Raw genomic sequence first — 20,788 nt, forward strand, 5'->3', positions numbered from 1 at the left:
AAGCCAGTCACTCCATGGAAGCTTAGAGGTTCAATGAGAAATTTACTTTAGTTATATGCTTTTTTGTAGGTTCACAAAACAATCATCATGAAATTTTTCAAATCCTGAAAATTACTTAAAACATACAAAACATATGATACATTTAAAAGAAAAGCATGCAGCACTGTTTATAAAAAACAAAGACTGAAAATAACCTCAAGATCACCAGGACGGAATACTATCCACCCAGTAAATGAGGCACTTCCAAATGTACTATTGTTGAATGAACTCTAGGATCTATTATTAAAGGGGGGGTGGTATATCCATAGTATACAGTATGGAAGGATTTGTCTGTGGAGTGTTTTAAAAATATAAATGTATAGACTTGTATGCTAGAAATATCACAGGAAGGACACACACAAAGATGGAAACAGTGGTTGCGTCTGAGGGAAAATGGGTGGTTAGAGGATAAAAAGGAGGAAAAGAAACTTTTTACTGCATACTCTTTTGAACCTTTTGACTTTTATACTATGTCTAGTTATGACCTATAATTTTAATATGATTTTCTCCCTCCTCAGTTCCACACACACAAAATAAAAAATTTTAAAGTACTGACTACAAAAACCTCTCTATACTTCATCCCTATACCAATGTTAAAATTATGCACTGATCATCTGGTGTAAAATTACCTTTCCTTCTTGACAGCTAAGTAGTTCAACAAACTACATTTTATTCAATATTTTACTATTGAGAAGGCTGTTGGTAATGACATCGGTGAACACTGCATGATAATTGTACTTGCTCCTTGGAAAAGCAAGACAGTAGCACCAGGTAGCAGAATTTTATTATTAAACTGACATTAAAGTCTTCAGGGATTAAGGAAAGCTATAAATCTTACTTTTCCAGCAAATTCGCAAACAGCAAATCCAAAAAAAAAAAGCACCCTGGTATCCTTCAAAAACAGTGCAAAAGATCTGTAAAAATCTAGGAAAGTGAAGCAAATGATACCACATGGAGACACAGTTATATTCATTAGTGTTATGTGCTTTGATCCTTACAGATGTCCCTAAAATGTCACGATCTGGACTACCTCACAGGTTCTACAGAAGAGACAAGATGAGAAGCAGGCTGTGAGACCTTACAACAGCACACACCCCCTGCCCGGGGCTTCCATGCTCTTCCCTCTTCCTCTATAGCCACCAGACTAAACCCTCCAAACAAGGGTGTCAGTTGGTCCCCTTAAGCCCCACCGGAGGGAACACACTAGGCTACGCAAACACCCCTTCAGGATTTCATGGCAAAGCCCTTCCAACCAAAGAAAGGATCACGAGCAAGGAGAAAGATAATCAGGTCTGCCTAAGGACAAGAGGTCTGGGGGAGAGGCTACAGTAGGAGTTGGGGGGAGAGGCCGCTGTTGATGGTGTCTAAAGAGGGGCTGACACCAGATCTCTTGGGAGGTAAGAGCATCACGAAGCAGACTATCTGAAAGCCGAGTTGGGTAGGGGAAGAGCTAGTCGGCTAGGCGGTGAGCGAGCTGGGGGGGGGGGGGGGGGGGAGAGAAGAGAGGGGGGCACGATGCATCTGCCCTGGAACTGGGGGTAGCAATGGGTTAGGGGGTGGCAGTAACTGGGTCTGAGGAACAGTGGCAAACCCGGGTCAGCTCACGGGAGGATGTGACAGAATCTCGAGGCCCCATTAAGCGTCCGAAGAGAGTCTGAAGGAGGTTCCAGTAGGGTGTGCTGGGGTGGGGGGGCCCGTGACAGAACCCCTAGAAAGGTTGGAGGGCCGGAATGGTGTCTGGTCAATGGAAGATACGATGGGTGGGGTCTACGGGGGACCCGGGGCAGCGATCGGGTGTCAGGGAGGCTGCGGGGCAGACCCGCTCGCGGGGCGTCTCCGCCGGGTCAGGGCGGAGCGGCCCCGCAAAAGCTAAAGAGAGAGACTGAGACGTGGGCCGGGCCGGGCCGCAGGGCCGCTGGGCGGCTTGGGCGGGTCTTACCTCGGGCTCCGCCGCGGTGGCCACCGCAGCCCCCTCCTCTTCGGCGGAAGCCGCCTGCCAGCCTCAGCCGCAGGGTCAGGCCGGAGGAGACAGCATAGGCCGAGACCACCGAGGGTCGGAGGGTTTTGGGAGGGTGGGCCCAGCTGCCTTAGGGTCCGGGCGAGCGGCCGCCGCGCATCCCCCGCCCTGTCAGAGAGACTCCGCCCGGCCTGGGCAGGCACATCCCCCGCCGCACCCGCCCAGAGAGCACGCGTTGGACCGCCGCCTCAACCGCTGTCGCCCTCTATGCCGGTGCCGCCGGTGCCTCCTCCGCCGCCTCCCGGCGTTCTAGCTGGACTCTCAGCAGCCACAGCCAACCGCCGCCCCGACCCCGTCCGCTCCGGCCCGCGCGCCCCCGACCCCGCGCACAAGGCCCCGCCCCGCGCGACTCCTCAGCTGCAGACGGGCAGGCGCGCGCACTTACCTCCCACGCCCCCTACCGCCGGCCGGAGCTGGCCAGGCCGCCCGGCCCCGCCCCCGCCCCCGCACGTGACGCCGCCCGAGAGTACCGCATGCGCTTGCGCGGACACGCCCCATTTCATCCGTCCCGGGCGGCCCCGCCCAAACTTTTCTTCCTCACCTTACGGCAGAGCTGGGAACTCTGCCTTAGATTCTCTCTCTACTAAAGAGGAATGTCGCAATGTTGGGGTAGAAAATTCTGGGTTTGCGACCGTAGCTTTCGTTTTCCGGCCAATAGAGAGCCGCCTGAAGGCTGGTTGGGGTGGTGAGGTCCGAGGCAGGTAAGAAGCCTGCTTCCCACTTGGGTTTGCTGATCGGTGTGTCTGGGCCGGGGACCGCTTTACCGCCCACGCAGATCTAGGGTATCCTTGCCCCCTCCCCAGTTTTGGCGCAGGGTTCTCAGCTCCACCCCGTTAGCCCTCCCCACCCCGTTTCCACACGCACGCCCTCCCCCTCATTTCCCCGCCCCAGACCTCCGTTTCCTAGTCTTTCTTTCCATTCATTCCTCAGAGTTTTTTCACTGAGTGGTTTCCAGGAGTTAGACTCCAGAAAGTCAGAAGCAAATGAAACAGGCTCAGCTTTCTGAAGCGCTCTGTTATGTCGAGACGATGAGAGAATCCGCAGTGGTAGTAAATTTATAATAGAAAAAAAAAAAAAAACCACAGGATACTCTGAGCCTGATTGTATAGAAGGACTTGAGGAAACCCTTTCCAAGGTGACCTTTGGGTCACTCAATTTGTGTTAAAAGGCTAGTGAGCAGTAGCTGGTCAAAGAAATATGAGAGGAGATAGAAGCAGAGGGAATGACGAGTACAAAATCATATGCCAGTACTGGCTGGAAGAGTAAAAAGTCATAGAACATAACTGGTAAAAACCATACAGGTGTAGGCCACCCTTTAAAGAAACATCGTTGTAAAGTGATGAGATGAGGGGCAAGTGTGTGGGCCACAACAGTGTGTCCTTTTAAGATGGGAAACTCTTAGGCATAAAAGTGTACCGTGGAACCGAGAAGTAGACAATTTATGGATGAGAATAGCTAATTTACAGAACCAAGAACACTAGTGGAACTCAATCTTGTATGCACATTAGAGTCACCTGGGAAGCTTTTTAAAAATAAAACCAATGCAGTTGCTCCATCTGAGGCCAATTAAACAAACTCGGGAATCAGTGTTTCATTTTTAAAAACTCCTTTGGTGACTAATGCTGTGGGTTGAGAACCACTAAACTAGAGCAAAGGAAAGGATGGGAAGTAGGGGAAGACAGAAGGTTGATAGAGTTGACTCTGTAACATAAAGATGGGAGTCATTTGATGAGAGAGAGTTAGGGATGGAATGGGACGCTTGGTCAGAGTGATGATAGTTTTGAATAACTGCTCTGGGAAATGGGAGAAGTCACTCCTGCCTTTCCCTTCAGCACATTTCCATCCTTCGGTCTTAATCAGATCCACCTCAGTTACTGCTCTCTTTCCCCTTCCTTTCCCCTCCATCCAAGATTTATCAGCTGGGAATCCAGCCTTAGAGCTCAAGGGCCTCCTCATTTCTATCCCCAAAAAGATCAGAGCTAGGCGAATTTATGAGATTCAGAGGCTAACTTCACTCCCCTAGAGATTATTACTACACACAGTGCCTTGCCAATTTAGAATCTGCCTTTTATATTCATTTCATTGATCATTTACGTTAGGTATGAGAAAGATTAAAGATTCAGCCCTATTAGGACCTCGTAGTATTAGGGAAAACAGACCTTTAAAAGAATTCACTTGGCAGGCAGAGAAGGTCTGGGTAAGGCAAAGCCCAAGCCAGTGCATGGCTACTGTCTATTAACTAGGGTTAATTCAAAAACCTATCTGCCACCAGATAAGAGAGAGTCACTATTGTCTGGTATGACTAGAGTTTAGTATGAAAAGTAGGGGTGGGACAGAGATAAAGATGATAAAGTGGGTGTGAACAGTTAATGAGGAGCCTTGAATTCCATGCTAAAGTGTTTAGATTATATACTATAAGCAATTAATAGGTATAAATAACAAAGGTAAAAATAAAATAACCTTTTATGTCATGGACCACTTTGGCAGCCTGGCCTGTGGACCTTATCTCAGAATAATGTTTTTAAATGTATAAAGTAAAATACATAGAAATGTAAATGAAATTATTTTTATTGAAAGTTTTAAAAATATTAAAACAAATGTGTGATGTAGTTATATATGTGCTTCTTTACACATTAAATAACATCTGGCAGCAGGTCTAATTATGTAATTTCAAAATAGTGATGAGTATAAATTATATTTTGAGGTAATTGCAACAACTTTAATGTGATATGAAAATATATTTCTAATGGTGACAAAGACATAGGGACTGTTAGTACCACTGAGGATTATTGCCAACACTTAGTGAAGAAAATGCTAAATTTCAGCTAGAGTTTATTGAAAAGATGCAATTTTTTTCCCCAATCCGGGTTCCAAGTTCATGGAACCCTTAATTCTAGCCACCTCCTGGCCCATGGATTCTAGATTTATCAAACGCTTACTGTAGTGGTTTTAAGCAAGAGCATGACAGATCAAGTCTGTGTTTCGGAAGGGTACTTGAGCAGTGTTCACTTCTTAACCTCTCAGTTGGAGTGGGAGTGGGGAGCTGGCTCTTCTCTTTTTCCTGTACCTCAGTTGCAGTAACCACTACGACTCCACTGTTGCCTAATAATTTGGGCCTGCAGGAGAACTGAGCTTGTGGCTGTGTATGTGGGAGAAGTACAAGGAAATAAATTGGGAAAGGTTGCGGCTATTTTTATGGAAATAATTTAATGCCATGCTGTAGTTTGTACTTAATTTTGGTAGGCAATGGAGAAATGTTTAAAAATTTGGAGAATAATGAAACTAGAGTTCTGTTTGAAAAATAATGTAGCAGTAATGTATAGGTTAGATCATCAAGATAGGAATGAAGAGACTAGACCAATAAATAATTAAATTTTTAAAAAAATAAATTTTATCATAAAGCGATCTCCAAAGAGTCTGCTAAGTTCCTTTATTTTCCCAGTGTGACCAATCTAAAGAAAAAGATTGGACTGAATTACATACCTTTCAACAAGGACACGCACACCTGTGTAGAGATCAGTTAGCAGTTTACGTTGTCAAGAGGCTAGCCCATTCTTTTATGTTATAAATTATAATGTTAGAACTTCTGATAAGCAATGGCTTTACCACTTATCTAGGCTTCTAGATATTGCTAAGGTCTTTCTTGGTTAAATTCCATCTACATCTGTAAGGCCTAAATTTCTGACTGTTAAAGGTCCAGACTCCTCTCCTTGCCAATTCCTTAAACCTCTTGGATGAGTAAAATGCATTAGTAAACAAAAAGGAAGTCCTCAAGGCCCAGGTAACCCATCTCTTTGGAAACTGACCATTGCCAGACTATATAAAACTTACTGCTCAAATCCCAGCTACTCTCCAAATAATGTGCTTTTTTAACCATATTATTCAAAAAATTGAATTTGAGGTCCAAGTATTACTAATCCAAATGAGTAAAGTAACTTAACTTTTCTGAACCAGATTCTCCGAGAGGCTACCTTCTTCAGCATGACTAGCTTATATTCACTTTGTCCATCTACCTACTGGAGACCGTTTGGGTAATGATATGGTTCAATACAGATAGAAAGTCAAGTTTATGTAGACTTTGAGTTTCATCTGTCTGTCTCCTTTTTTAGGGAAGGGGGGAATAGGTCTATCTTAAAGTAGAGAGAATACTTGACACATATGAGAGATTTTAAGCATTTTTATTACTTACAGAAAATCTCTGGAAGTTCCTTTCTCTGGCTTCCAATTAGATGACTACACTTTCGCACATTTCATCTGTTATAAAAGCACTAGAAGACAGTCATGATACTGAGAAAAATTGTCCTGGTTACAGTTATTATTTTTGAGCATCTATATTGTAGGTTTAAAAATCGTTCTAGGCCTGCCTTCCCTGAGGGCCAAAAAATAAATAAATGCTCTCTGAGAGTAGTGTGATAGGTTAAATTCCTTCAAAACAATAGGTTGTGGATATCTGGCCTTAGCTGGCTGTAATTTTCCCACTACTGTTTGTTGCAGCAACTTGGCACTTTATATTAGCAGCTAAAATATATAGTTGCTGGAAATGTTTAGTCCTACTTAATAATATATAGTTCAGACCTGGTCAGATAACTCACAAGTATTCATATTAATTAACATTTAAAGACAAATTGCTAAGAGAATTCTGTGTCATAATCGGGTCCCATCAGACACTGTTTTCCTGTCAGCACAGTACAGTAAAACAGAAATTCATTGTTTCTTCCATTTGTTCATTAAATATTTATTGAGCACCTGCTATACACCAAGCACATTTTTTAAACCCATTAAATAGGAGTTTGTAATAACAATTTACCTCTTAACTATCTATGAAAAAAATAACTTACCAGGCTTTGAAATCTCGAAGACAAATAATAAAAGATGATGGCTTTTTTATACTCTTTCAAACAAAATGCTTGTATATAGCTACTGTGGGCTAAACACAGTGATTATTTACGAAACCAGGCAGATTATAACTTTAGCTTGACCACATCTTATCAGCTAGGATATATTAGCTATATACTAAGTAAAATTCTGTCTACTCTTTTGTAAAATATCTTAGACCTCTCATTAAATCTAGTGTCCTCCCCAAACACTATTTACAGCCCTAGTCACTTCAGATTTTCCAATTGTGTTAAGTCATTTCTCAGAAAATTTAAGCAAAACAAAATCATTTTAAGAAAAGGCTGGTGGGGCTTCCCTGGTGGCGCAGTGGTTGAGAGCCCGCCTGCCGATGCAGGGGACACGGGTTCGTGCCCCGGTCCGGGAAGATCCCACATGCCGCAGAGCTGCTGGGCCCGTGAGCCATGGCCGCTGAGCCTGCGCGTCCGGAGCCTGTGCTACGCAGCGGGAGAGGCCACAACAGTGAGAGGCCCGCGTACCGCAAAAAAAAAAAATGCTGGTGTTTACACCAAGTAAAGGAAAAAAATAGTGACACAGTTATAGATGGAACCTTTGAAGTAGAAATGGTAGACTAAGAATAAAGTACTTTTTCTGGTCAATGACCCCTTAGCCATCGATAGCCATGCCTAATAAGTAACAGAACAATAAATGCAGAGCCTCAGTGCTAGAAGAAATTCTAAAAGGTTACTTAGTCTATCTCCCTGGCCCAAGGTAGGGCCAAATGGAATTTATGGCTGTAGAGTTAACAGGCATCATCATCATACCAAATGGTTTTTCTGCTTTGAGAGCTGAATTCCTCTATTTGTAAAATATTCATGTTAGAGTAATATTGTTCAAATTTATAAATAATTTATAAAATTGAGAAATCTTCCTATGTTTATAACAATTTTGTGTTTTCACGCACTGAAGATAGCAGGGTTGAGTAAAATATAATCTTTGTCTTCAACAGGGATGTAAAAACTTGATGGTAATTTTTAACATGCCACTTTATACAAATCTCTGGATGGTTTAGGCTAGCATTAAAAGGAAACGTTTAATTAGGGGAAATTGAAACCAAAAAATAAGGCTTCAACTTCCTTCCTGAAAATTTTTCTGCTTATGCTGCCATGAAAAGCACATTTGGTCTTGGATGTGATTCTTTTTGTGAAATTGCAAAGGGAATCATTCATTAGAAGTTGGACGTAATCTAATCTTAATGAACATCAGATTATATTTAAATCTTTGTGTTCGAAGTTTTGTAGAAGAGAGATTAGATTTACTGTTTTTTTCCAGAGGACAAAAGTGAGACCTGTGAGTTGAAGAAACAGACATTTTTAGGTCAGTGTAAGAGTGGGAGGTGGTACTTTTTTTTTTTCTTGAATGAAAATAGCTGTACTTACTGGTATGTGCTCATTATAAAAAGAAAGGGGAAAAAATTAAGCAGTCAATATCAAAAGAAGAAAAAAGTTTAAAAGTATTAAAATTCCATTCTTAAAGAAAACTGTATATAACTTTAGATGGCTATCATTCTTGACTATTTTTGTGTATATTTGTGTACAGATTTTTATATAACCTTTCTTTCCATAACATATTATGAACATATTTCTGTGTCAATAAATTTATTTCTATAACTTCATTTTTTAATGGCTGCAAAGTATTCCATTGAATGGAAATCCTATTATTTAAATTTACCAGTCCTCTTTTAAACTTTGAGATTGTTTCCAATTTTTCTGTTATAAATATTGCTGTGGTAAACATCCCTGTTAAATTTTTGCACATATCCTAATGTTTCCCTTCAGATAAATTTCTGAAAGTGTAATACCTACCTATAGACATTTCTTAAATATTAAAATATAATGGCAAATTATCCTTCAAAAAGCTTGCATTTGTTTACATTTCTGTTAACAATAAGAATGCCCATTTTCCCATAGTTACTCAGCAATGCTGGTTATTATCAGTTTTCCACATGTTTGCTAATTTCACAGGTAAAAAATGAAATGTTACTTCAACTTACATTTCTTTGATTACTAGTAAGGTGTTGAGTATCTTTTCATGTGTTTATTGACCAGTTGTATAAGTGTTTTTAAGCTCTATTTTCTTTTAATATTTTTGTTTCACTTTTTAACATTTAAATTTCACTCCATCTGAAATATAATTCGATATGAGGTCTGAAGTAGGGATCTCACTTCATTTTTTAATCGAATGATTAACAACTTGTTCCAGTGCCATTTATTAAATTACCCAGTTAGCATATCCCAAACTTCACTGCACAGACAATAAGGTGTTAATAGATAATATACCAAAACAACCACAAAAAGGATTTCATTGGTCAAATGAGTTGGGAAAAAAATCAGACCAAGAATAGTTAATTTTCTTTATTGCAGAACCTCTCGTAGCCTCTAATATGCTTGTGCAACAAGCAACAATACAGAGTTTTAGGATGCAGCATTTCCCTAACTTACTTAACCATATAATCTTTTTTCTTTCCAGAAATACCTATGAAATCCTATGGAACTATGCTGTCCAAAATAGTAGCCACTACCCACATGTAGCTATCTCAATTTAAGTTTAAATTAATTAAAATAAATAAAATCAGTCCCTCAGTCTCACTAGCCATTTTCAAGTGCTCAATAGCCACATGTGGCTAGTGGCTACTATATTGGACATTGCAGATAAAGGACATTTATTTCCATCATCACGGAAAGTCCTACTGGATAGCACTGCTATAGAACATAGTGTTCACTGAAAATGGAACAATCCATAAATTTCTCCCACTGATTTATAATGTCTTCATCATCATATTTAAAATTTCTAAAATGCATGGATTTGTTTTTGTACTGTTGCATTGATTTATCTGTTTCTGCTCCAGTATTACACAGCTAGTTGTAAGCCAGGCTCCTGCACATTTTTCCCTGAGAGCAGAAATGAAAAATTCCTGCATGGAGTAGGAAGTTAGACTAGAAGGGATAGTAAAGGCCTTTACACTTCTAAGACTATAAAGGTAAAAATTTCTCTGCAGAACATGATATATATCATGTGAAGATCCATACTCCATTATTCATTCATTTATTCTTCAATTATTATTTATTGTCTGCCCGACAAGTTTTGTTTTAGGCCCAGGGGGCCAAGGTAGTAAACAAGTTTAGGCAGACAAGTTCCTTTATTCTCTATGCTCATGGAGCTTACATTTTTGGCCTGGGGAGGGGGAGTGTTAATCAAGAAACAAATAAATGAAAAAGAAAACTGTCAGACAGCCACAAGTGCTATGCAAGGAATTGAAATTAAAGGACAAGAGAGTGACTGGGGGGCCTCTTATTTTGACTGATCATGGGAGATCTCTGTGAATAAGTGACATTTAAACTGAAATCTACCCAACACATGGAGCCAACCACTAGAAGGTTCAGGCACAGCTAGTACCCCAGCCCTCAGGAGAAAAAAAGCATGGTGTGTTTGAAGAATAAAAAGAAAATTGGTGTGGCTTGAGCTTAGTGGGCAAGGGGGAAGAGTGATGGAAATGAGAGTGGAGCGGTGGCTGGGGCCATGTGATCATGCAGAGTGTTTGTAAGCAGCTAGGGCAGGGCATTCACCTTTTTTTCTGAGTGTAATAGTGTGCTACCAGAGGGTTTTAAACAGGACAGGTGTGACCTGACATTTTTAAACAATTACTCTGACAGCTGTATGAACAATTTACTGGAGGGGTCAATAGTAGAAGTAAGGAGACCTGTTAGGCTATATCAAGATAAGAAATGTTGATGGACTTGACTGTGATGGAAGTAAAGATGAAAACCATTGGACAGGTTCAGAACATTTTGGCTGTAGAATCAATAGGACTTATCAATTGGAGAGGAGGTATGAAGAAAATAGAAAGTTCAGGGATGATGTCTATATTTTCATTATATAATATTAGGTTCAATTTCTAGTCATTATTGTAGGCAAAATTGGCACACAGAAAACACGAATAAATGTATTTTGACCAAATGAATAAATTTGCTTCAATAATTGTCTTGCTCCTATACACATTTAAGCTGCTAAAGCATAAGGTTTTGCTCATGTCTTTATTAATTTTTAGGGAATCTGGTTCCTAAGAATCCTAAATATTCAAGTAGTATGCATTTTAAGGTTTTTAAGATTAATATGAAAAATAGTCTCTTCCTTTTGTTAAAATTAAATATTTGGGAAGTGTTCTATACTATGAATTCAGTGTTCACTTCATTTAGCTACAGAAGTTGTAAGATATAATAAACTAAACCCTGTAACCACAAGGATAGAAAATCGCCTTTCTCAGGTGCAAAAGTTCTCTGGAAATTTCTTATTTTAAAAATCTATGCTGATTTTGCATTTTATGCTACATTATGTCCATGTTTATGTTAATTAAGATGTAAGTTACTGATTTAAACGTTTTAAGTATTTAAGATATAAAAATATCAATATTTAAGATTAAATTGCTTAGCTCTTTTCCCCAAAAATTAGTGAAATTGAAGCTCTAGGAAGATGCACTGGGATTATTAGCCTATGTTTGATTTTCGGTGTGTGGGTGTGTTTGTTTGCTTTTGTCTGTCAATACCTGCTGGCACATAGCCATGTATCTAGTTAGAGGAGCACAGACCACATCTGTGAGCGTTTGCAGTTTGATACAATTTAAAACAAAAACTGAAGGGAGTGAGGAGGGGAAAGGGGAACTGCATTTCAAAACTACTAACTGTTATAATCTTCACTTAAAATGAGTAAATAGCTGCACTTTGCCCTTTGTAGTGTTTAAAAACATAACTGAATGAGGCTGTTCCTTTTTTTTTTTTCTTTTTTAAGGAACCCTTTCTGAATAATTAGGGGGAAAAATGAATAAAAGTTACAGTTCTGGGATAGTGTTTTCTTTGGGGCTTTACAGTAAAACTTATCTGGCTCACTACTGTGGTTTTAACCACAACAGGCATATTTTCCCAGAAGTTATGAGAATTGATGCATACCTTATGAAATGCTTGTTAATTAAAAACTTCATGTATAATTTTGATCTTATGAATATTTATGCATCTCTAATGTAGGCAATTCTTATATCCACTGTAATTAGTATTTTTAAGTATTTGCTCATCAAAAATTCCAACTGAATCAGCAGTAACACCTCTAGTTAAAGGTTAATCTACTTGGAAACTGCCTTTAAGATATTTTAACAAATAGCTCCAATGCTTTACTAGATCTCTAAAAGCTCTTAAAATTAATTCAGCCTAGACATTTACAGTAGGTTACATTATAGTGGTCTAAAACAGGGATTGGCAAAGTTTTTCTCTAAGAGGGCAAACAGTAAATATATTAGACTTTGCAGGCTACTCAGCTCTTATAGCTCAAAAGCAGCCATAAAGAATATATAAAGAAATGAGCATGACTTTGTTCCAGTAAGACTTTAAATAGGAAGGGAAGATTTTTATTTTATTGTATTGTATTTAACATCTTTATTGGAGTATAATTGCTTTACAATGGTGTGTTAGTTTCTGCTGTATAACAAAGTGAATCAGCTATACATATACATATATCCCCATATCTCCTCCCTCTTGTGTCTCCCTCCCACCCTCCCTATCCCACCCCTCTAGGTGGACACAAAGCCCTGAGCTGATCTCCCTGTACTATGCGGCTACTTCCCACAAGGGAAGATTTTTAAATTTGCAAAGATTAGAGCTTAGAATTGTACAACCCTAGAGCTAGAGGAGTCTTTTAGAAATCATAGAATCACTTGGAAACATCTTAAAAATACAGGTGCCCAGACCCTCCCCCCAGAGATAGATCATGTGTGTTCTTTAAAATCTCCATAGGTGATTCAAACGTGTATCCCTGGCTAGAACCGCTATTTATCTAGTCCAAACCTCACTTTACAGATGATGAAGCTGAGACCCAGAAGTTTAAAATGTCTTCTCCAGAGTCAAACAACTGGTTGATTGCAGATCTGAACTGAATCCCAAGTCTACTGACTCCCAGCCTAGTGTTTTTTCTACTGAACCTGCAGCTTCTTGCCTTACTTATATCAGCAGGAAATCAGAATGGTTCCTATTGAATTATAAACTTTCCCTTTAAATTAATTTTTATTTTTATTTAATTTCCCTGTTTTTATAACAAACAGAAATATTCAAGTAGTATGCATTTTAAGGATTTTAAGATTAATATGAAAAATAGTCTCTTCCTTTTGTTAAAATTAAATATTTGGGAAGTGTTCTATACTATGAATTCAGTGTTCACTTCATTTAGCTACAGAAGTTGGAAGATATAATAAACTAAACCCTGTAACCACAAGATTTGTGTATGCTGACAACACATTAACAGCACGCTTCACTCAGGTTGAGAGACTGCTTTTCTCTGGAGTTAGCATTCACTCTGCTTATGCCAAAGGTAAAGTACAAGAGTGCAGAGTCATGCCCTGGCTAGATCTATCCTTGGTGACTTTGTGGCTTTATATAAAGAGACAAACAGATGCTTTATTTTCAAGAAATCTTTAAGATCCATTATTACCACCGCAAATATATAGAGAACAGGGCAGGAAACAATTTTTTTTTTGAGAGCTTGCTATCTACCAGACAATGTGCTGAGTCTTTTCACTCGTGTTTTTAATTCACAAAGCAACTCTTGAGAGACAGGTTTTATTATTACCTCCTTTTACAGATGAAGAAAATGAGGCCAGGAAAGAGGATGAATAACTTGTCCAGAGTCACACAGATAGCAAGGGGCAAAGTCAGATCCTGAACTCAAAGCCTCCTGGCTCCAAAATATAAAACTATACTATATATTTTTTTAACATCTTTATTGGAGTATAATTGCTTTACAGTGTTGTGTTAGTTTCTGCTGTATAACAAATTGAATCAGCTGTATGCATACGTATATCGCCATATCCCCTCCCTCTTGTATCTCCCTCCCACCCTCCCTATCCCACCCTTCTAGGTGGTTGCAGAGCACCGAGCTGATCTCCCTGTGCCATGCAGCTGCTTCCCACTAGCTATTGGTTTTATATTTGGTAGTGTATATATGTCAGTGCTACTCTCTCACTTTGTCCCAGCTTACCCTTCCCCCTCCCTGTCCTCAAGTCCATTCTCTACCTCTGTGTCTTTATTCCTGTCCTGCCCCTAGGTTCATCAGAACCATGTTTTTTTTTTTAGATTCCATATATATGTGTTAGCATACGGTATTTGTTTTTCTCTTTCTGACTTACTTCACTCTGTATGACAGGCTCTAGGTCCATCCACCTCACTGCAAATAACTCAATTTCGTTTCTTTTTATGGCTGAGTAAAATTCCATTGTATATATGTGCCACATCTTTATCCATTCATGTGTTGATGGACACTTAGGTTGCTTCCATGTCCTGGCTATTGTAACTAGTGCTGCAATGAACATTGTGGTACATGACTCTTTGAATTATGGTTTTCTTAGGGTATATGCCCAGTAGTGGGATTGCTGGGTCGTATGGTAGTTCTATTTTTAGTTTTTTAAGGAGCCTCCATACTGTTCTCTATAGTGGCTGTATCAATTTACATTCCCACCAACAGTGCAAGAGGGTTCCCTTTTCTCCACACCCTCTCCATAATTTATTGTTTGTAGATATTTTGATGATGGCCATTCTGACTGGTGTGAGGTGATACCTCATTGTAGTTATGACTTGCATTTCTCTAATGATTAGTGATGTTGAGCATCTTTTCATTTGTTTGTTGGCAATCTGTATATCTTCTTTGGAGAAATGTCTATTTAGGTCTTCTGCCCATTTTTGGATTGGATTGTTTATTTTTTTGATATTGAGCTGCATAAGCTGCTTGTATATTTTGGAGATTAATGCTTTGTCAGTTGCTTCATTTGCAAATATTTTCTCCCATTCTGAGGGTTGTCTTTTTGTTTTGTTTATGGCTTCATTTGCTGTGCAAAAGCTTTTAAGTTTCATTAGGCCCCATTTGTTTATTTTTGTTTTTATTTCCATTTCTTTAGCAGGTGGGTCAAAAAGGATCTTGCTGTGATTTATGTCATAGAGTGTTCTGCCTATGTTTTCCTCTAAGAGTTTGATAGTGTCTGGCCTTACATTTTGGTCTTTAATCAACCCATTTTGAGTTTATTTTTGTGTATGGTGTTAGGGAGTGTTCTAATTTCATTCAAACAGATGGGGAGATATACTATGTTCTTGGATTGGAAGAATCAACATTGTGAAAATGACTATACTATATTTTGTAGGATTTTACAGATAGAACTATGAGGAGGTCATTGTCTCCCCAATATTCCTTACCATCCACCAGGACCAGATACATAGGTCTCTTAATTCTGAAGGAATTTACTACTAATCAACAGAGAAAAAACAGACAAGACACAAAACCAAAGCAAAAATGGGGATGTTACAGACAAAACAAAAATCTTAAAATGCCTTATTTCCCTTTTTTCCTAATCTGTATTTTCTGACTCCCTTTTTAAAAAGGTTCATTCATCTGACAAACATTTATTGTACCTCAGATATGCTAAGCACAGTGCTCACTATATAGAAAGGATATAACCCTAGGATAGTTCCAAATGGCTCCTGGGTCTTGTGCTAGGTCCCCTTCCATCTCCTTTTCCCTTACTCCATTAATGATGGGATCACTGTTCTTCCAGTCACTCCAACGAAAGCTTCCAGACCGTTTCTTAATTCTTCTCTCTTATCTACCCTCCTCTGATCCCTTATTGATACTCTGTCTATAATATCTTTTCCTCCTTGCCTCTCTCCTACTACCATTTCGCCTGGTTTAGGTCATGTCCTCCTACCTTTACTTTCAATGAAAATCTAGTTGATCTCTACCTCCAATTTCTCTCCCTACCAGTTAATCCTGTATACTATGCCTGAATCATTAATCTTCCTAAAGCACTGACAAAGCCATTAATGGCTCCACATTTTCTCCAGTATAAGTTCTACACTTTACACTTGGAAATCAGTCTATCAACACTTAGCTTCTGATAATCCTCCTCCAGCCTTCACCTACATCCCTACTCCCACTTCATTCCAGACAAACTGGACTACACACTTAAAGGCACTTTCCTTGCCTCTCTGCCTTCTTAATGCCCTTCTACACGTGCAACTCTACCTGCCTTTCAAGAGCCCACTTTTATGCCACTTTCTCCTTGAAGTCTTTCCTGATCCGAGCTCTCCATCCATTTCCCTCTTTTGAATTCCCATTCATTTTATTTGTGGCTTATGGGCTTCTTCTTTGAGTGTAAGCTACCTTACACATCTTTGTATCTCCCATGACACCTAATATTAGGTACTCAATAGGTGTTTATTGACTAAAAGAGATATATATATTCATTATGTATTCATTATATAGCATAATAGGCTTAAGCTCAGTGAGGGTAGGAACTATGACTATCTTATCCCCATTCTGATTTTCTAGCCCCTAGCACATAGGAAACACTCAATAAACATTTGTTCAGTGTGAATCACTACAGTTACCAGTTGTCAGGATATAAATTTCCTGATGACCCAGTAGATATCTGGAAATACTACTTTTATATTTTTTTTAAGTATTAGTTACTTACGTTTCTTCATTAAATACTGACAAATACCCGTTGGTAAAGGTCATGTATTAATATTTTCACTTTACAGAAAAGGAAACTGTGTCTTAAAGAAATGAAGTAGTTTGTTTATGATCATGTAGCCAATGAGTTAACATAATGGAGTCTAAATTTCAAGTCTTCCGATATGAAGTTTAGCATCCATTTTCGTGGCCAAGGTGGTTTGCCCAAAGGCCAGTCTGGTTCCATCTGCTTTAGAATTATTGAGGTTAGGGCTTCCCTGGTGGCGCAGTGGTTAAGAGTCCGCCTGCCGATGCATGGGACACGGGTTTGTGCCCCGGTCCGGGAAGATCCCACATGCCGCGGAGCAGCTGGGCCCGTGAGCCATGGCCGCTAAGCCTGCGCGTCCGGAGCCTGCCGCAACGGGAGAGGCCACAACAGTGAGAGGCCCGCGTACCGCAAAAAAAAAAAAAAAAAAAAAGAATTGTTGAGGTTAAGCTATTGCAATCATGCTGTATGGAATAGAATTAAGTCCTGATTGACCCAATGTCTGTATGTTGGATGTTTTCAAAATCAAAGAAACAAAACACAAAAATTGTTTTCTGAAGAAAATCTTGGCCCTGCCTGTAGACACTCCGTCCAAGGTGAGATGCCTGTCTGTTCAGGCACTCTTCTTGTGGGCTTCTACCCCTAGTTGGGTTTGCTGTTAAGGTGTGGGTCTGATTTCAGCGGTCAGCATAGAGAGCAGGTCTCCAGGTATTTGCCAGGCAGTACAGTCTGGCCCTTACCACTCCTCATAGTCATTGAAGGCATGAGGGGGAGAGTCAGGGAGCCTTGCTCGATGCACATGCAGTCATTCCCTTTTCATACTCATATATTCTTAAATCCAGTCACAGCAGCAGCCAGCTGAGCACCTAGCCTCCCACAGCTGCTTTTACTAGATTGCTGTTTGCTCATTTGCCATCAGGCTGGATATTAAGGATCATTGTAAGAAACAGTCCTCTGAAACTGTTTCATCTTTTATAAGGATATTATGGGACATTCATTATAATACACCATGTCTTTTATGAAAATTCCTTGAGAGAAATCTGTCTGACCTTAATGCAAAGAATGCTTTTACCTCTCCAGAGCAATTGCTTTGTTTTTACCTTAAGGACATTGTGAATGTTTAACTTAACACTCTCTGGTTAGCTGCCAAAAGGCAAGAGCCAAATTTGTGGCCCACCCATAACAAGTGTACTCTATGCCTCGTTAACTTCATTCCTGGCTCCAGTTTATGTCTGTGCTGAAGTTATTCTTCTTAAGAAAATCTTAATTCATGCCATCTTATTTTATACAGATTGATATACACACTCATCAACAGCCTTGTATTACTTCTGAAATAGTTCATATTATGATACACTGTATGCACAAAAAACCCGTCTTTGGTGCTTCCTAGCTACCTCATTACTTGAGGTGTTTTCTTCAGGGGTATATTTATTTTTCTGTATGGGTTTTTGTAGGGTTTTGATTACATGAAAATGGTTGTGTTCAAAATTTTATTGTTTTAATAGTGTAACCAAGTGGTAAAATAACTGGTCTAATGGCCAGAATTGATTAAATTGATGTCACTATTCTAGCCCAGTCTTTCATAGCAGTGTTATTGTCTTACAATATGCTTTGCTTTGTACTCACAATCTGCATGTGACAGTTTATTGCTTTATGATTTTTAGAAATATTGCTATGCTGCCAAGTGAGTGCATAGCAGTGACCTCTGTTAGGTTCAAATATTATATTACCACACTTATCACATTTCTTGTCTCTGTTAGCACCTTACCTCAGGTGATCATGAGCATATTAATCTTACTATATGACTTGTCTTGCTCCCACTCTAAGTTAGTCATGCCTTTGTTTGAACAAGGTAATATGAATGGATATTTGTTTCCAAGCCTCATTTCCTTTGATTAGTTTGGAGCTCTATCCAGATTGTCCAATCATCTTACTAATATCATCCAATTAATAACATAAATACTATTTGTACAACATTTTATACTTTTTTAATACCTTCGAGTAAAATTATTTGGCCTTTTCTACAACTTTCTGGGGCCTTTTTACAGATGACCAAAAACAAGGACAAAATCAAAATCAATTAAATGACTTAATCAGGATGATACTAGCAAATCAGTGGTAGAACTAGGGCTAGACCCAGGTCTCATGATTCCTGTGCCACACTACCTTTCAGTGCCCGAAGAATTTCTGTAGTCTCTGTCTTACCCCTCGAGGTTAAAGATGGGAAAGACTGTCACTCATGTTCATAACTGGGCAGAATCAGGAATGAATTTCATTTGTATTACTCATGATTTTCTGTTCTTGAAATTACAGTTCCTTTTAACTACTCTAATCACTGTCACTTTCCATTATGGAATGAGGAAGCAATATTTTATCTTATCTCTTGAAAATTAATTTTGAAATGGAAGCTATTTCCCTTAGTAATTAGTAACATTTAAATGGGACGCTGAAAATTCATCTTTTTTTAAATTAATTAATTTATTTATTCTTGGCTGAGTTGGGTCTTCGTTGCTGCACGCAGGCTTTCTTAGTTTTGGCAAGCAGGGGCCAGTCTTCGTTGCGGTGTGCGGGCCTCTCATTGCGGCGGCCTCTCGTTGCGGAGCACGGGCTCTAGGCACGCAGGCTTCAGCAGTTGTGGCTCACAGGCTTTACAGCGCAGGCTCAGCAGTTGTGGCACACGGGCCCAGTTGCTTCACGGCGTGTGGGACCTTCCTGGACCGGGGCTCGAACCCATGTCCCCTGCATTGGCAGGCAGATTCTTAACCACTGCACCACCAGGAAAGCCCTGAGAATTCATCTTTAATATAAAAACAATTTGCCATTCTTATCATGCATATTCATTAAAGGGCCAAATATATGGTTAATGCTATAGAGTTTGGTAAAACATTAGTTATAATTTTAACCAATCTCTGCATTTAAAGAGGAGATTTTAAATCCATGCTTACTATTTCAGATGCAGAATTTCCAAAGTTTTCATTCTAACTAATTGTTAACATAAAGCACATAAGCTAGAGGGTTTTTTTGAGTGTTTACTCTTAGCCAGACATTGTTGCTAAACACTTTACAGTTATATTTAATCCTTACCCAAAACCTTGTAAGAGTAGTTGATATTTATGATCCCCATTTTACAGCCAAGTATCATATTCAACAGTAAATATTGTCTTCTGCCTCTCCTTCAGCTTCTGGAATTTCTGAGCAGCCCTGGTCAGTACAAGATGGACCCAGTAGTCTTGAGTTACATGGACAGTCTACTGCGGCAATCAGATGTCTCACTATTGGATCCTCCAAGCTGGCTCAATGACCATATTATTGGGTTTGCCTTTGAGTACTTTGCCAACAGTCAGTTTCATGACTGTTCTGACCATGTCTGCTTCATCAGCCCTGAAGTCACCCAGTTCATCAAGTGCACTGGCAACCCAGCAGAGATCGCCATGTTCCTTGAACCCTTGGACCTCCCTCACAAGAGAGTTGTATTTTTAGCCATCAATGATAATTCCAACCAGGCAGCTGGGGGAACCCATTGGAGTTTGTTGGTTTATCTCCAAGATAAAAATAGCTTTTTTCATTATGATTCTCATAGTAGGAGCAACTCAGTCCATGCAAAGCAGGTAGCAGAGAAACTAGAGGCTTTCTTAGGCAGAAAAGGAGACAAATTGGCCTTTGTGGAAGAGAAAGCCCCTGCTCAACAAAACAGCTATGACTGTGGGATGTACGTGATATGTAACACTGAGGCCTTGTGTCAGAACTACTTCAGGCAACAGCCAGAATCACTATTGCAGCTACTCACTCCTACGTACATCACAAAGAAGAGAGGAGAATGGAAAGATCTCATTGCCACACTTGCTAAAAATTAGCTGTTGAAATATATTTGTGACTTTTGAAGTCTCCTCGCCTCTCCCCATGTATTTGGATGGCTCAGTGCCTGAGGGAAGATGCCTGGTAGAGGAAAGGTTAAAATTCTTACTTTTTCCTGAGAGAATGTTATCCTCTGTATTATCCTAATGGAGAGTTTCACTTTAACCCTAACTTGAGAGCAATATGTTCTGTGGAACTGTCTTGAAAATATGCACCAAAACCTTAAAACCAAGCTATCTTAACACTTATTAATTCCCTTTTGGTCTCCCTTATCCACATTGGCTTATTCCAAATGAAAAGCAGTGATCAGTAAAACAAATTAAGACTATGTGAAGTCTAGAATGCAAGAAGAAAATTATAGCAGAACCAAAAACTTATTGCACAGCCCACATATTTTTTTTGTCAAAAGGGATTTGACTTAACATGACCTATAACTAAATAAACAATTTAAAAGCCGTATT

The 20,788-nt window shown here is 39.6% G+C and overlaps 2 protein-coding genes across 6 annotated transcripts in view; one reads left to right on the plus strand and one right to left on the minus strand.

Annotated features, from left to right (window-relative positions):
• The window catches only part of MYO9A (myosin IXA), a 271,921-nt gene extending 269,554 nt beyond the window's left edge, over nt 1-2,367 (minus strand). For 2 of the 4 annotated variants that reach the window (XM_029236422.1, XM_029236424.1), the window contains exon 1: nt 1,979-2,367. The gene's annotated coding sequence lies outside the window, so the exon portion shown is untranslated. The remainder of the gene's footprint in view (nt 1-1,978) is intronic. The other 2 variants (XM_029236423.1, XM_029236420.1) reach the window with 1 other exon arrangement.
• Nucleotides 2,368-2,711: 344 nt separating this feature from the next.
• Nucleotides 2,712-20,788, plus strand: part of SENP8 (SUMO peptidase family member, NEDD8 specific) — a 46,408-nt gene continuing 28,331 nt past the window's right edge. Inside the window, exons 1-2 of one of the 2 annotated variants that reach the window (XM_029238771.1) lie at nt 2,712-2,757; nt 19,652-20,779. In XM_029238771.1, coding sequence (XP_029094604.1) covers nt 19,688-20,326 — 639 coding nt within the window. In that variant the 5' untranslated portion in view covers nt 2,712-2,757; nt 19,652-19,687 and the 3' untranslated portion in view covers nt 20,327-20,779. Of the gene's footprint in view, nt 2,758-19,651; nt 20,780-20,788 lie in introns of those variants that run through there. The other variant, XR_003795998.1, reaches the window with a different exon arrangement.

The sequence above is a fragment of the Monodon monoceros genome, unplaced genomic scaffold, assembly GCF_005190385.1.
Source record: "Monodon monoceros isolate NGI ecotype Baffin Bay Population unplaced genomic scaffold, NGI_Narwhal_1 Super_Scaffold_21, whole genome shotgun sequence".
Taxonomy (NCBI): Eukaryota; Metazoa; Chordata; class Mammalia; order Artiodactyla; family Monodontidae; genus Monodon; species Monodon monoceros.